This window comes from Lepisma saccharinum, chromosome 7 (assembly GCF_977018435.1).
Source record: "Lepisma saccharinum chromosome 7, izLepSacc3.1, whole genome shotgun sequence".
NCBI lineage: Eukaryota > Metazoa > Arthropoda > Insecta > Zygentoma > Lepismatidae > Lepisma > Lepisma saccharinum.
The window spans coordinates 19,855,937-19,871,925 of NC_139235.1; the positions used below are offsets into that span (position 1 = coordinate 19,855,937).

The window sequence follows — 15,989 nt, forward strand, 5'->3', positions numbered from 1 at the left end:
TTCTTTGTGACTTACTATGTCCCCCACAATACACCAAAGTAAACAGAAAAATTCTAAAATGCAGTACTGTTATGGTCACCCAAAGTTATGTTCAATATAATTCAATCAATAGATCGCTAATAAAAAAATACCTAGGAAGGGCCATGACAGTTGTTAATCCTGTCCAGATGCAGTTGTCCGCATACAGGAATTTCCCATTCTCAGGCATCTGCTAGGCTCGCAGTCTGCCAAGGAGTGTTGACTGGTTCAGACATGAGTCGTGGCAGTAGAAGCGTTCATCCGAACAGGTTCCATTCAGCACATGCAGTATGTACTGCGACGATGGTCTAATGAGGACTGCCTTCAATCCATGCCTCACTAGCATAGTAGTGAGGTAGTTCCGACAATGGAGAGCCAATGACAGTACGTAGAATGAGAAGTCTCCTGACTGGAGAAGCATTAGGGTGAATATAGAGCAAGTCCATACTGCCTGCTGTGTATCCTGAATAGAACCTGTTCGGATAAATTTCTCCACTGTTGGCTAAGGTTCCATAGCAGACTGACTGCTTAAACATTGGAGATTCCTGCACATGCATACCTGCATTCGACAGGATTGTGAACTGACATCAGTAGATACAATATGCAACACCCTGTATGATGCAATGTTTGATTAAACAAAACATTTCTTCTTATTGCAGACAGTGGTGTATCACAAACCTCTCATCCATATCCTTATGACAAATAGAATTGACTATTTTTGTTGAACTGCTTCAATTCAAGGGTCTCATGAAATGAATCAAAAGCGAGAAGCTGTTTGTACTGTTAACCCCTTACGTGTGGAATTTGTTGAACAAGTCGCTACTGGAAAATGTAGGTTTTTTTTGTCACATTCAGTATACGCCCTCCACATTGTGCTGCTGTAGTTCGGAAGGTGTATATATATGCTTTATGTTTGTTTCAACTATATTCAATTTACTGTGGCGTATATAGTCACACAGATGTTTGGTGAGATAGTTCTAGCTGTAATAGAAACAAAAAATAGTAGCAAGAGAGGAAAAAGATGAAAAAGAAGATGAAAAATAGAGAAGAAGAAGGGAAAAATTAGTTTCATCTCTTTCCTCTCTTGCTACTATTTTTTTGTTTCTACTACAGCTAGAACTGTCTCGCCAAATGCCTGTGTGACTATATACGCCACAGTAAATCGAATATAGTTGAAACAAACATAAAGTGTATATATACACCTTCCGCACTACAGCAGCACAATGCGGAGGGCGTATATATACACCATCCACCCTTAAGGGGTTAAATAATGAACGAAATGTATTATCCAGTACAAGGCATAAGACAGTATTTTGTTACAATAACATGAATATTTTGTAAGTTTTTTTAATAAAGATATTAAAACAAATTGTTATTTGTCATACAAATAAGAATTAATAAAGTATTTGTTTCACAAATCATATTTGTACCTAATGCATTTATACCACAAGTTCCATTAAAGCAAGTTCTTTCTCAAATAAATTACGCAATTATTGCAATCCTTGTGTACTAGGGACGTTCAATATATAAGTTTCCCTGTGCTATAAAATATGGTATATAGCAATGCCATTAAAAAGAAGCACATTGTTGACAAGCGCCATCCTTCGTCTACAAGGAACAACAAAAGATTCGTTATCAGACGTGAAGGGGCATGCGCTCAAGGGCGAAAAGTAAATGCTTGTTCGGAAAACGCGGCTCGCGTCATAAGGAGTTCAGAAGCATGGATGCTAAGGGTGCGTTCTGCTTATGGACTTTTTGGAACGAGGAAGAACAATTAATGCTGACCGTTATTGTCAAACATTGGATAAACTGAAAAATGCAATTCGACATAAGCGACCAGGTCTCCTGTCAGCTGGTGTCATTCTTCTTGACGATAACACTCGCCCAAACTCAGCAGTGCAAACACAACACAAATTTGAAGAATTGGGGTGGAAACTGCTGCCCCACCCTCCATATAGCCCCGATTTAGCACCCAGTGATTTCTATCTTTTTCCGGTGTTAAAGTCTGAATTGCAAGGTTACCGTTTCGAAACAGACGACGAAGTGAAGCGGAATGTGAGAATAGTGCTCAATAGCCAGAGCCCTGATTTTCTTGCAAAGGGTATGGACAAATTGGTGCAACGGTGGGACAAATGCCTGAATCTCTATGGGGATTATGTGGAGAAGTGAGGAAGGATCCTCCTATACATGTATCTTAAAAATATTTTTTTTTTACAACATACGGAAACTTATATATTGAATGACCCACGTACTTATAAGTCATGAACACGTATGAATATACAAAAAAAAAAATTAATATACAAATAAGTTTAACACTGATAAAACATTACAAATAAACTATAAAAACAACAAAACTTGTCATGGGGTTTGTGGATGTCCCAGAACAATGAGCAACTCAGACAGGAAAGAAGCAAATTCATCTTCTTCAACAAAAATAAGTCTGTGGTTATTCTAGGCTAAAGGCTATGAACTGTTTAAGCAATACCTAGTAAATGAAACACATTTATCTTTAACTGGATCTGACAGAAAATAGTTAGTGCCAAGTTTGGACAAACAACTAAGAGAGAGACTAATGAATTGTTTTGTATAGCGCAGAAACATTCGCACTACAAAGAAGAGAGGAAAAGGAGTTAGAAGCTTTAGAAATGTGGCGAAACATGGAGCATATGAAATGAACAAACTAAGAAATAAAAATGTGTTGGAAAGAGTTGGTGAAAGGAGAGCAATATTGATATTGAAAGTGATCAAGAAATGGAAAAGAAATTGTCTGGGACAACTGGCTAAGAAGGACTTTCCTGATAAACACACGGAAAGAAATGGTTAGTTGGAAAGGATACAGGGAAGAAAAATATATCAGATGATAAATTAAATTAAGTAGATCCTATGCTGACACAAAACACAATTGCAAAGATTGGAAAGCCTGACCTATCCAACGAAAACCCTATCTATTAAGCCGAGGAAGATGAATGAATCAAATTTTTAAATAAAAAGTATAGAGGTTATAAAATTCAAAGAAACCCTTATGCCTGAAAATGAACATATTTTAGCAAATGTTAATTTTATTTTCTTTGTTTTGTTTGAACCAAGAAGCTATGACATGTCCAGGACGATTGTTGGAGATTATAATATTTTTGTGGCCTAATTGTTCCAAAAAAGCACACTTGAATCAAATAAAGGGACGATTCTGGTGATAAAAGAATACTTTTCTCACAATGTTACATGCTAATAATTATCAACTGGTTCATTCATTCAGGCAAGATACTACCAAAATCTGTTTGAAGGAAATTACTTACATACCAAAAAGTTAAAGAAAGTAACTGTTACTGCTAACTGCAATACAAGTAATTCGTTGCTTCCAAAGATTGCTTTATTCCTTCATAAATATGAGAAAACTGTTTCTGTAGCAGTGTTCTACGGTCACAATGGAACCTCGATTTTATGATTTTCAGGGGACCAACTGCAAAAACCTAAAATGCAAGCAACCGGGGAAATTTTGTAACATTTTTGCTATGTTGGAACAATCAAGATTGAATGTATAATGCAGGAAAAGGTAAAATACAGGATTGCAAAATCGGGGCTCCACTGTAATTATGACATAAAAACTGAATTTTTCAGCAGGTTTCTGTTAAATTGTAGTCAGTTGAGCATTGACAACAGAATCATTAAACAAAACAGCGAGTACATTGGAATCAATAACTCCTTCATCACAACAGCAAAATGTAAGACGACAATGGAAAAGAATCCAGGAATCACAATTAATTCACGATTTGTAGAAAGCTTTGTGCATCAATACTGGTAAGAGCATATAAAAGAATGCCACTTGGGAATGACACATATATCTCTCACTTTGTAAAGCATTATCTATCACAGTTCATGTACTTATGACTAGATAATTCTTATTTTCTTGGTATACTTAATGAAAAAAATGAAATTGAGCTCTCGTCAAATATATAAGGCAATGGGGATTGTCAACAATATTTATCACAATTCGTTTACAAGTCGGCTCCCAGTCAGTTGTGGGCCTTTCTTTTTCTCCTTCTTCCTTTTCTTCTTCTTTGTAGCCTGTGGGACTTCTTCATCTGGCTGACCAATATCAGGGTGTCTTCTGTATGGGTTCACATATGATGGGTCTCTTTCTGTAATGTTCAGCTCTTGAGCAACCTGATAGAATAAATAATGAAATTAATGTTTGGTTACTTTATAAGGATGGCGTATAATACACTATCTACCAAAAGTACTTGGGTACCCTGTCGTGGTACCTTATTTGACTGATGGAGCCGTCGTGACCTGAACTGTGTTGACATGTTTCAGTGTACAAGGGAAGCAGTTGTGAAGGACACATGGTGCAGAGCTGTCGGACTTTGATAAGGGTGTAATCATGGGATGCTACCTCAGCGGGTTACCCAGCAAGTTAAATGGGCCTCAACAGTGGAGGGACATTGTAGGAATGGCAAACGTTCCAGGTGACCAAAAAACCTGACCAACAGAGATGATCGAACACAGCAATGTTAAATTGTCTAAAACCAGGCATAGCCGACGTCCATCATCACACAGGAGTTTCAGGCAGCAAAAGGGATATCCATGTCCACTGGAATATTGCGAAACAGAGATACACTGGACAAACATTTCAGGTTGGTGTCCAATTACTTCTTGGCACATAGTGCCTGAAGCCAAAAGGAAACGATTGAAAGCCTTCAGAACGTGGAGCTACATGAGAATGCTTAAGATGAAATGGATAAATATGGAGAAACTAGTACTCACTTTATCCGCGAAAGTGTATGTTTCTTCTTTGTTCTATTAATTTCAGTGGCCACTGCCTCCATCCTCATTGTACTGTTGCTTGGCGTGCTTCTATTGTTCGTAGTTCTCCGGCTGCCGCTAGGTGCACTGTTGTTAACTGTACGCCTGTGTCCATGTCGTCTGCTATTTATCGGCGCTGACTGTTGTAGTAGGAGAATCCAAGTGTGGTGTGCCTGTCCGCTATGATGTTTAGCTCATGTGGGAGGTGCATTATGGCATGAGTTTCCTTCATTTTGGTGTCTACGAAGGTGTGGGTGGTGTGCTTTACTTGTACCTTTTGGATTTTATGGCTATTGCATCTTATGTGTATAGCAAGACCAGTGGTGGGTTGGGCATCACCATCAGCCGCACACTTAAATTCATAATCACTGTCTACAGAAAACCAGATGCAGGCAACCATTACATACACATTCTTTTCAGCCACCCCCCCCCCCCCCCAAACAAAAACCTAATAATGTGTGGTTGAACATTTATTGCAAAGAAGATCTGAGAAGAGATAGGCACAATCACTGAAATAGCCCTGAACCGTGGCTACACAGAAGCACAGTTTTCCACTTGGTGCAGTAAAGCAGCAATACGTTAGGCACCCTACCCATCCACAATCAACCACATATCCAAAGCCCTTCTCCCATATGGCATCAAAGTAGCGCACAAACCCAATGCCAAAATAGCTGATAAACTAAACAAACACAAAGGGTACTTCCTCACCCAGGTGTATACGACGTGGAGTGCAATTGCAAGGCACATTGCATCGGCAGGTCCATCAGGCACACCACACTTGGATTCACCTACTACAACAGTTAGCGCCGGGAAATAGCAGACGACACGGATGCAGACACCCAGTTAACAACAGCGCACCTAGCTGCAGCCGGAGAACTATGAACAATAGAAGCATGCCCAGCAACAGTACAAGAAGTTCCAACGAGAATGGTGGCAGTGGCGACTGAAATTAACAGAACAAAGAAGAAACATAACAGTTTCGCGGATAAAGTGAGTATCAGTTTGTCCGTATTTGTCTACTAGCATGTCTCTCTTTTCCTAATTATGAATGAAATGTATAAATGCCCACCAGGTAGGTTCTGGACAGGTAACCTTGGAGAAATCAAGCTCATGAAATATGAAAACGAGTTGTGTGTGAGCTATGCCGAGCCACTACCACAGGTAACCCTCAAAATCCCTCCCTTGAGCACTAAAGAACGTACATGAATGAAAAAATAAAAAACTCACCAGCATATTACACAACACAACAAGAGCATTAGTCTACTCTTTTAGTTGTATGTATGCATTGCTTGCATTGTAGAATTATTTTCTTGTAGTTTACGGTTATTAAAACAAAATTACAACAATGTAACATTGACAACATCCATTATATAATGGATTCTCTTTGTTTAAAAAATTGCTAACCATTGTTATAACTATATCTTTAGTCAAAATAAATGTCTGATGAAGGGAGCGTGTGTTCTCCCGAAATGTCACAACGAAAAAATGTTTTCTTATTCTTGTAATAACCGGAAACTACAAGAAAATAATTAATCTACTCACTCACCAAATTTATCAAAGTAGTCGTCGGCGCATCTAGAAGTCCTGTCTCATTACAGAAACCAAGGCTCCATCCAAACATAACTTCCCACTCGTGATGTGAATGAAGGATCTCATGCGTCATTTCAGGCAGCCTCAACAGGATGTCTCCAAAAATAGCAGTGTTTTCCAAGATATTCGATAAGGCTATAACAGAGAATCATAAAGTACTAATGAAAAAAAATTCTTTCTGTTGGTGCATTGTAACTAGTAAACACAGACAATTCAACAATTGTGCACACATTTTCATGCATTCACCGGGTCTCCCCGATGACACAGTGGTAGCGTCGTCACCTTGTAATCAAGGGATCCCGGGTTCGATACCCAGTGGAGGCAAATGGTGGTTCGTATCCCACTTTAAACTGTAGGTCCAGTCCCGATTAACCTTACTGTGCATAAAGTGGATTTAAAGCACAAATTCATGCATTCACCATAAAACACATATCAAGGTAATATATTTTATGCCCTTTCAAGAATCAGAGGAATATCTTAACATAGTGAATAATATACGTGGGTGTACCAAAAAGAAACCAAACTAATTTTGTGGTGGGCAGAGATTTTGTAGTACAACGTCTTGCCGCTAGGAGCGCATAGAGCGTACATTCCTGAGCCCGTAAGCCGAGTGCTGTTGCTGAAGCAGGTCAGGACACGTTTCGGCGGAGTTTAGTGACAGCTGTTTTGTGTGATCGTAGTTTTTGCAATAGGTGATTTTCGGGAACAGCGTGCAGCGGTGAAATTCTGCTTTTTGCTCGGAAAGAGTGGAACAGAAACTCTTGAAATGTTAAAAACGGTGTACAAGGACGATGCTACGGGGAAAACTCAAGTGTTTGAGTGGTTTTCCCATTTCAAAAATGGTGAAATGTCAATTGATGACAAACCTCGTTCTGGTCATCCTTCCACGGCCCGAACACATGACAATGTTGAAAAAATTTGTGAAATCATCAACGAAGATCAACGATGGACCATTGAACAAATTATGGCGCTGTCGGGAGTGACTTGGAGTTCAGTGCAGCGAAGTTTTGAAACGATTGCGCAACAGAGTGCGGCGGATTGTGGCAGTCGGGTGACTGGTTTTTTCATCATGACAATGCCCCGGCTCACACAGCCCTGTCTGTACGACAATTCTTGACTAAAAATTGTATAACCTCTGTTCCTCAACCCCCCCCCCTCCCCCAATACTCACCCGACCTTGCCCCATGCGACTTTTTTTTGTTTCCTAGAATGAAAGGAGACATGAAAGGAAAGCGTTTTGCTGATGTTGCTGAGGTGAAGAAAAAAACGATGGAGGCGCTGTCACGCATCACAAAAGATGACTAAGAAATGTTCTGAAAAATGGAATCAAAGATTGGACAAGTGTCTTAATGCAAGTGGAGAGTACTTTGAAGGGGATTGAAGGTTTGTACTTAAATTGTGAATAAATAAGTTCACAAAAAAATTAGTTCGGTTTCTTTTGGGTACGCCCACGTATATTTGTTCCTCTCAATAATCAAAATTCATAAGATATGTAGGTGCTCATGTTTTGAGGAATGAAAGATGTAGGAGCAAATCAATATGCAGGGTGTATACAATGAACCTCCAGTTTTATAATAATGTTTGAAGAACCAGGTAGCATATGTAGGATCAGGTCATTCTAGATGAATGTGGTAAATGCAGTTTAAGTATTACGTACCTGAGGTTTTGTGTTTCCATGTTGCAGAATTGGATAGTTTTTTTAGATTAATTTTGAAGGCTCACTGGCTTCTTTCAAGAAAGAAGTGACATGCTACCATCTCCGTTCCAGATACCATACACTTAGTGAATGAAGGTAGCGAGCCTTCGAAATTAAGCAGGAAAAAACTATCCAATTCTGCAACGTGGAAACATGAAACTTCACTTCTGTAATCAGGTCATTGTTCTTTAGTTTCATATACTCTTAAAGTTTATGCTCTAGGTTTTTTCATAGACGACATGAATCTTGTGAGGCAGCACTCTTGTAAACATGGTGTCAGTACAACAAAAAGCACAAACCGTGATTAGTTTGCAGAAACACGTACTAGTTGAAGTGGCCTGGACTATTCCAAGGGAAGTTATTGGAGCAGTGAGGTTCGTAATGTGTTAGATATAACTTTACTAAGTAGGTAGACCAGGCCACTTCATTCTCCTGATATTGATTGATTGTTTTCATACTTCGCTTTTCTGCCACTTTTGGCTAATTGCGAAGATGGGAATGAGTGATGATATGATGAAATTGGTGAATGGGCACTCACAAACACCCAGGCCAGGATTCAAACCTGAGACCCCCTGGCTTAGTAGCACGATGTGATAACCACTCCACCACAGAAACGCCTAATGAGGCTGAAAGGCAATGTTAGATGAGAACAATACAAACACCCCCCCCAAATAAAAGCATATGTAAGTAAGAATGTAATATTGTTTCACTATTCTTTTTCTTTTTATGTTTGTAATGCTGAAGTACCAACATGACAGGTGTTCCAATATCATAGTGGTTCATTCTATCTTCATAATCCAGGGGTTCCCAAACTTTTTCGCTTCACGGTGCCCTTAGTGTTTCAAGAGGTCCTGGGTTTGATACCTGGTGGAGACACATTGCACAGTGGTTCATATCCCACTTTAAACTGTAGGTCCTGTCCCGATTAGCCTCTGTGCATAAAGTGGACTTAAAACATCAATTCAAACTCAATGCCAAGAATGAGTCTCAAAATTGGCACCTTCAGTAGCAAGACTGTGATTCTAACAATCAACATGCTCTTCAGCCTAAGCATAATGAAGGTATAATTTTTAGGTATATTCGGCAGAAAAGTGTGCTAAAATAAGAATGGAAATTTTGGGAAAAATAACACCAAAAAGTGGGGAAAAAAACATAAAAAATCAAATCTCTATCCATAATGTAAAAGAAAAGGGAATTTACTAATTACAAATTTATATTGGATTGATTGATTTAGTTTATTTTACTTTGCGTTTTGTGCCTCTTGGCTAATTTGCGAAGATGGGGATGAGTGATGCCGCAGTGCGATGTGCTAACAACTCGGCCGCAGGGTCCGGCACAAATTTATATTGTTAAGGCATATTTATGGTAATTTAAAGTCATAACTGCATTTTTTATTTGGCACATGTTGGCGAGTTTTAAGTTGCGAGAATTCTAGTCCAGTTCATATGCAATAGTACAGGATCAGGTAACTGAACCTGACGGTTTTTGATTACAAATAAAAACAAAGCTCTTTCACGCAACGAAGTCAATTTAATACATGTTGTACTACATCTCAAAGCATTTCAGGGAAATTGCATGAGGGACAGTTACATGCAATTTCTTGACAAGAACAGGTCATCTTTTGAATGACCTGAACTCGTTTGATGCTCTCGGGATTTCAAACATCACGATGTCCACCAGGTGTTCTCTTCATTGCTGATTCCACCTCCTTGAAGTTCCTTACCCACAGTAATATAGTATTCTGACTGGTATCATGCAAATAACGGTGAAAGTCGTTACCTCGAGTAACTTATGTTTAGTGTTGATATAAAAACCACCAGTTTCAGGTGCCACGCCTCACAGGTGTAAAAAAATTAACTGCCCTTCTCAAAAAAATTGCATGAAACTGTATCTCATGCAATTTTCCTGAAATGCTTTGAGATGTAATACAACATGTATTAAATTGATTTCGTTGCATGAAAGTTTTGTTTTCATTTGTAATTAAAAACAGTCAGGTTTAGTTGACCGGACCCTTTACATTCATACAAATTAATCTACATTTCTTTTGCTTATTATGAGACACCAAGATGATGGTTCTCGGTACCACCTACCATCCCGGACACTGTCTTCCTTTGGAAATCTGCTCCCTGGAACATAGCCGGAACTTTCAAGGATAACTCTGCTGTTGTGTATAACCTGCGAAGACAAAGATACTGCATAAGTACTCCACTGTGAAATACTTGAAATAGCAACAAAATATGAATTAGTAGTTTCTTGCTTATTTTATACACTGTTAGGTTTCACAGGATTTTATCAAATTTTAACATTTTAATGCAAAATATATATATATATATATATATATATATATATCTTCTACAGAGCAACCACAATGAAAAGAATCTTCGACCAAAAGTCTCAGCACACCTTCCCCTCGATCTGTTAAACTTGGGCCATAAGGAAGCATGCTCCACTCAGCTCCTCCTCTCCACACGGGAGTGCGATGAACAGGAGTCACGGGTCTATGCAAACTCTTTTCCTTGTCGTTCCACTATACCACAGTGGTAGGCAGGGGGTGGGGGTTGAGGCCCATGTATGGAGTCAATGGGGACAGAAAAATCATTGTGCACATAACAGTGCAAGTAGGTCTGTTCAATTTGTGCTTACAGTCATCCACAGAATTCAACTCATGTACAAAGTATCAGTAACACAATCAGAACTTGGGTCAAGTAAAACGTAGGCTAATAGAACGCTAGAAAATATATCATTCTTGCACTTTCTGCCTGAATCTAACTTCAAACTTGAAAAGACGTCAAGTTCTAAATACTGATTATTTTAAAAAAAGGGGAAAGACAGAAGAAATGTTATACGTTCATTTTGCTTGTAATATGCTCTTTGTTTTATGTCTAGTTTCATTAAAAAATATTTTTTACCAGAAGATTACACACATCAGACCTTTATTTTATAACTTGTTTCAACATAATTTAGTATTGAATCTTTCAAGAAAAAGTCGACACGGCAGTGTTGTATCTAACAGACCTCATTCTCTTGTAAAAGACAAGACAGAAACAAGTGAATACTTACACTGAATACTTTCTCTGCAACCATATTAACCATTTTAAACTGTCTCTCATAATGATCCAGTCTCAGGAGGCCTTTTGCAGCTTCGAGCTGTTCTGCTCTTCTCTTCTTAAATAGACGTTTAACTAGTTTCCAGTTAAGGATATTTAGTTTTAAAAATTCAAAAAGCACTTTATTAAGTACCCCTCTTTAAAGTGTCTACTTATTGGTGATCATAGATAAAAGTTCAAGATGAATTACAATTATTTTTTTTGGGGGGGGGGATTTAATCAGCTTAAACAACTAGTATAAATTTTATTGTTTATTATGAGCCTACTACACATCAATTACAGATTTGTAGAAATTTTGATTATGTGGAAATGTGTTTTATTTGGAGTTCATAGATATTTTTCATGACCTGAACAATTATGAGTGTGCATTGGTTGTGCCACTTGTTATAGTCAGTATATTTCACTATCACAGTGACCTATGGCTGGTGCACCAAATTTTATAAAAATTCATCTGAAAAACCACCAACATATTCACCACTCCTTTAATTTTAAAATAAAAAGTAGAAACTGGCTTTCTTGAGATATTCCCATTTTTAGACAGTAATATCACTTCACTCCTTATGTCAGGTGACGTGGTATAAATATAGCAGCAGTATGTATCTAAAGTGGAAGTAAATGAATGGATGCTAGCAAACACACACACACACAGGAGTAAACAGAGTGGGAATATCATTGCTCAGAAAACATGCAGTAAACAATCATGAAGTTCCTGAAGTAGGCTATATGTGAGCAGACACAAATAATAATCAAACCTTGTAAATGGCAGCCCCGTTTAGTTCGCTGCACTTTTTGACACTCGGTGCAGTGAAGGTGTATCCAGTGTCAGAGTGGTGCAAGGAAATGACATTCAAACAACTAGATGGAAAGAGGTGTTCAAGTTCAGTAGATTCAACAAATGCCTGTCTGCTGCTATAAACGGTCATTTGTTTAGTTACTACTCCGCACATACACCAGTCCGGAAGGTAGTGCAAACAATGCAGACACCAAATACACTACTTGACTCCAAATCAACGAACTAGATGACTCAGTGTTGCACCCTGTAGCTAACTAGATGCTTTGGTGCAAAGAGAATCAAAAAGTGTAGGGAACTAGCTAATGTATTTGTACCAGATTAGTTCTGAATTAAACAAAATGAATTTGGGCCTAGTGGAATGCTTAAACATTACAAGGCAAATTGTCCCCTATTATTTTATTTAGTTTTATTCTTACATCCTACATGTTCTCACAGAATGGAATTGTAGTGATCCTAGAAGAGTATTTGGTTTCAATACTTGAAATGTGCACTGCGAAAACTAAAGTGAATGGACTTCGCGATGCACAATTTGCCTTGATAATACTTACGCAACACACCCTGCAAAAAATATTTTAGTACCCAGCAATCAGAAGTTCTGCCTTACATCATAAATACATGTATATATTACGAGGGCCACTATTTATATTTTGAGCCTTGGCAACACTGATTGAAGTTAGGCGTGATTTGACGTTTGCACGGAATCGTCTGGCATTATTGACCATAACGTACTTCAAATGTTTTGTCAATAGCTTCATTTGTGTTGTTTATGTTGCCTTCGAGATTCGTGACAACAATAAAATGGAATTAACTCGTGCAATGATTTTTTACGATTTTCGACGTAGATTATCAAGACAAGAGTGCATCGATCAAATTACTTCCACATTTGGCGATGAAGCCCCATCCTTTGCCACTGTGAAACGCTGGTATAACGAATTTAATCGTGGCCGCCATTTGCTCACCGACGAGATTCGCGAAGGTAGTCCAAAATCAGTTGTTGTTCAAGAAAACATTGATGCTGTGCAAAACCTAATACTGCAAGATCGTCATGTGACATACTGTGAGATTGAGGCAACCATAGGCATTAGTTCCACCAGCATATATAAAATATTACATGATCATTTAGCTGTGAGAAAGGTATGTTCTCGTTGGATCCCACACAATTTGACAAAAACTCAAAAAGACGCTCGCGTCAATTGGTGCAAACAAATGCTCAATAAATACAATCGTGGTGCTTCAAAAGACGTATATAAGATTGTAACAGGTGACGAATCATGGATATATGCATATGAGCCGGAATGTAAACAGCAGTCGACTGTATGGGTGTTTCAAGATGAACCAACTCCAACAAAAGTTGTTCGCGCTCGAAGCACATCGAAACAAATGGTCGCCTGTTTTTTTCGGGAAAACTGGTCATGTGGGAACTGTGCCTTTAGAGGAACGTAGAACGGTCAACTCTGAATGGTACACAACAATTTGTTTGCCAGGGGTCTTCGGTCAAATACGGAAAACAAACAAACGCCGTCGGATCATTCTTCATCAAGACAATGCCATCTGTCACACATTTCGTCTAACAACCGACTTTATGAACAGTCAAAAAATCGAATTGATGGGTCATCCACCGTACCGTCCTGATTCGGCACCCAATGACTTCTTCTTGTTCCCGAATGTCAAGAATAAATTGCGAGGACAACGATTTTCGTCGGCAGAAGACGCCGTTGATGCATTCAAAAACCATATTATGGAGGTGTCTCAAGAAGATTGGAAAAACTGCTTTGACAAATGGTTCAAACGAATGCAAAAGTGTATTGACCATAAAGGAGAATACTTCGAAAAACAATAAAGCAGTTTTCAATGCCAAATTCCTGTTTTTTTCATTGTTAGGCTCCAAATATGGCTAGAATGTACAATATAGAGAAAGTCTCCAATTTTGTTAATTTTCGGTATACTAACTAATTTTGGCCTCCTAATCACTAATCTGTTGTAAAAAACCGGGGGTCACGTCTGGAAATTGTACATTTTGATGAAAAATTGTTCGTTAGCACCAAAAACCATCCACGGATAGCCCCACAAACCATTGACGTTAGCCCTAAAAACCATCCACGGGTAGCCCCACAAACCATTGACGTTAGCCCCAAAAACCATCCACGGGTAGCCCCACGAACCATTCACACGAGGTTAGGTTAGGCCTGTTAGGTTAGGTTCCATTAGCACTCATTTCACCTCTACATTCATCGAATAAATAGGGATCCTACTAGAATTGAACATCATAAATCATTTTCTTGTAAAACAACGGCGTGGTTGGACACAATGACAGGATATTACATTTTTGTTCGTAAAACTACGCATATACACCTATATATATAAAAAATTCAATCGGCTCTTTTTCAAATTTTCAGACGTGACCCCCGGTTTCTTTCAACAGATTCGTGATTAGGAGGTCAAAATTAGTTAGTATACCGAAAATTAACAAAATTGGAGACTTTCTCTATATTGTAAATTCGCTCCCAAAATATAAATAGTGACCCTCGTATTTCCACAAAATATATTTGTACAATTCCATGGGACTATGAATAAATTTCAATTATATGCTACTTCCTCTCTATTTACAAAGCAGTTTGAAGTTAAAACAGAGTGTTTTTCTTCTTTTACAATACCAGAGGGATAAGTATTACATGCTATTCAATTTATGCTAATAAGCTCTAAAAGATACAGAGTTCCTCTGCCGGGTCTCGGTCCACATTGTCTTCATTTTGCTTTACTGTTTCCAACCTATCTCTCTTTTCACTTGCTGCAATAATGGGAGAATAAATAATCACACTTGTCACGAATAACAGCCAGGCAGCTAAAATCCAATCCCTCATATTGACTGCTGCAAGAGATAAACTTTCGATTTGTACTTTTTAATACTGAAATGTCATGAAATTATAACAGAGAGCAAAAGCGAAAGTATTTTATGCCAAAAACAGCAATACAAATGCTTATATCTCGCAAAGATACTTCGGACACGAAGGCAAATTAGTAAATTATGCAATTTCAAGCAGAAATGCTGTTTGTATGACTTCTTTCACCGGCTTTGAGGTTCTGTAACATGAGCAATTACACATTACATCAACATACCACTTGATGTCTCTCGTCTCAACACTGGCAGAGAGCAAGTTGCATCATGGCAGTGATGTGCCGTAGACTATATGTTTACGGCCCGTATTCATAGTCGTTTCTCAAGAAAGGAAAGCGTCTTGAGACCTCTCTTAAGACGCCATGCTGTTTCATAAACGTATCTCAAGATACTAGCCAAGAGACGGTTTGCTTCACCATCTTGGATAAGAACAGTCTGTGCCAAGAGACACTTTTGGCGTTTCATAGTTCTCTCTCAAGATCCATCTTAAGATTTGCTGTTTCATAGACACTTCTTGGCAGCGTAAGAGCGATATTCGGTCTCTTAAGATCCTGTATTCGCCAAGAGAACGAAACAGGTCTCTTGAGATAACGAATGTTCTCTTGAGAAAATAAAAATGGACGTTGCAGTTAGAAACTATGATAAAGAGGATGCATATTTTGAAGATTTTCTCATTGCAACAGCTGTTTTGTCCAGTTTTTATGCCTCAGTTTTGCATCAGGTATGTAAATTGAACTACTCTCTACGTAATTATCTTAGTTTGAGGAAACATAAACCTTGTTAATTGGTTGTACTGCCTCTCTTTCTTCAGTTTATTGATTCATAAAGAAAAGTGTAATCCTGTATTATAATAATATTGCTTCTGCATGAACATTATTTGATTCTGAAGTAGTGCATAGATTTGTTACTCAGTGGTGTAGCAAAATAATGGAATACAATAGGATTTCGGTGCCGTTAATCCAATGTACTCCCTCGAGAATTGTTTTGTTTTCTTTTTAATGGACAGATTTCGATGTTTTACGTAATATTAAATTGGTTCCAACTCGCGGAAAACACAAATAACGGATGTATTTGATTCCAAAGTATGAC

General features: G+C 38.3%; 1 protein-coding gene across 2 annotated transcripts; it reads right to left on the reverse strand.

The window, feature by feature from the left end:
* Positions 1-998: 998 nt before the first annotated feature.
* LOC145989756 (coiled-coil domain-containing protein 134-like) lies at positions 999-15,050 on the reverse strand. 2 transcript variants are annotated; one of them, XM_083125051.1, is made up of 5 exons: positions 14,715-15,050; positions 11,165-11,286; positions 10,195-10,279; positions 6,361-6,543; positions 999-4,179 (listed from the first exon to the last, which is right to left on the reverse strand). In XM_083125051.1, the coding sequence occupies exons 1-5, from the start codon at positions 14,863-14,865 to the stop codon at positions 4,112-4,114; spliced, it is 609 nt and encodes a 202-aa protein (XP_082981177.1). In that variant the 5' UTR covers positions 14,866-15,050; the 3' UTR covers positions 999-4,111. The 2 variants fall into 2 exon arrangements, with proteins under 2 accessions (XP_082981177.1, XP_082981176.1); XM_083125050.1 differs by having other exon boundaries at positions 1,000-4,179; positions 6,365-6,543.
* Between the last annotated feature and the right edge of the window lie 939 nt (positions 15,051-15,989).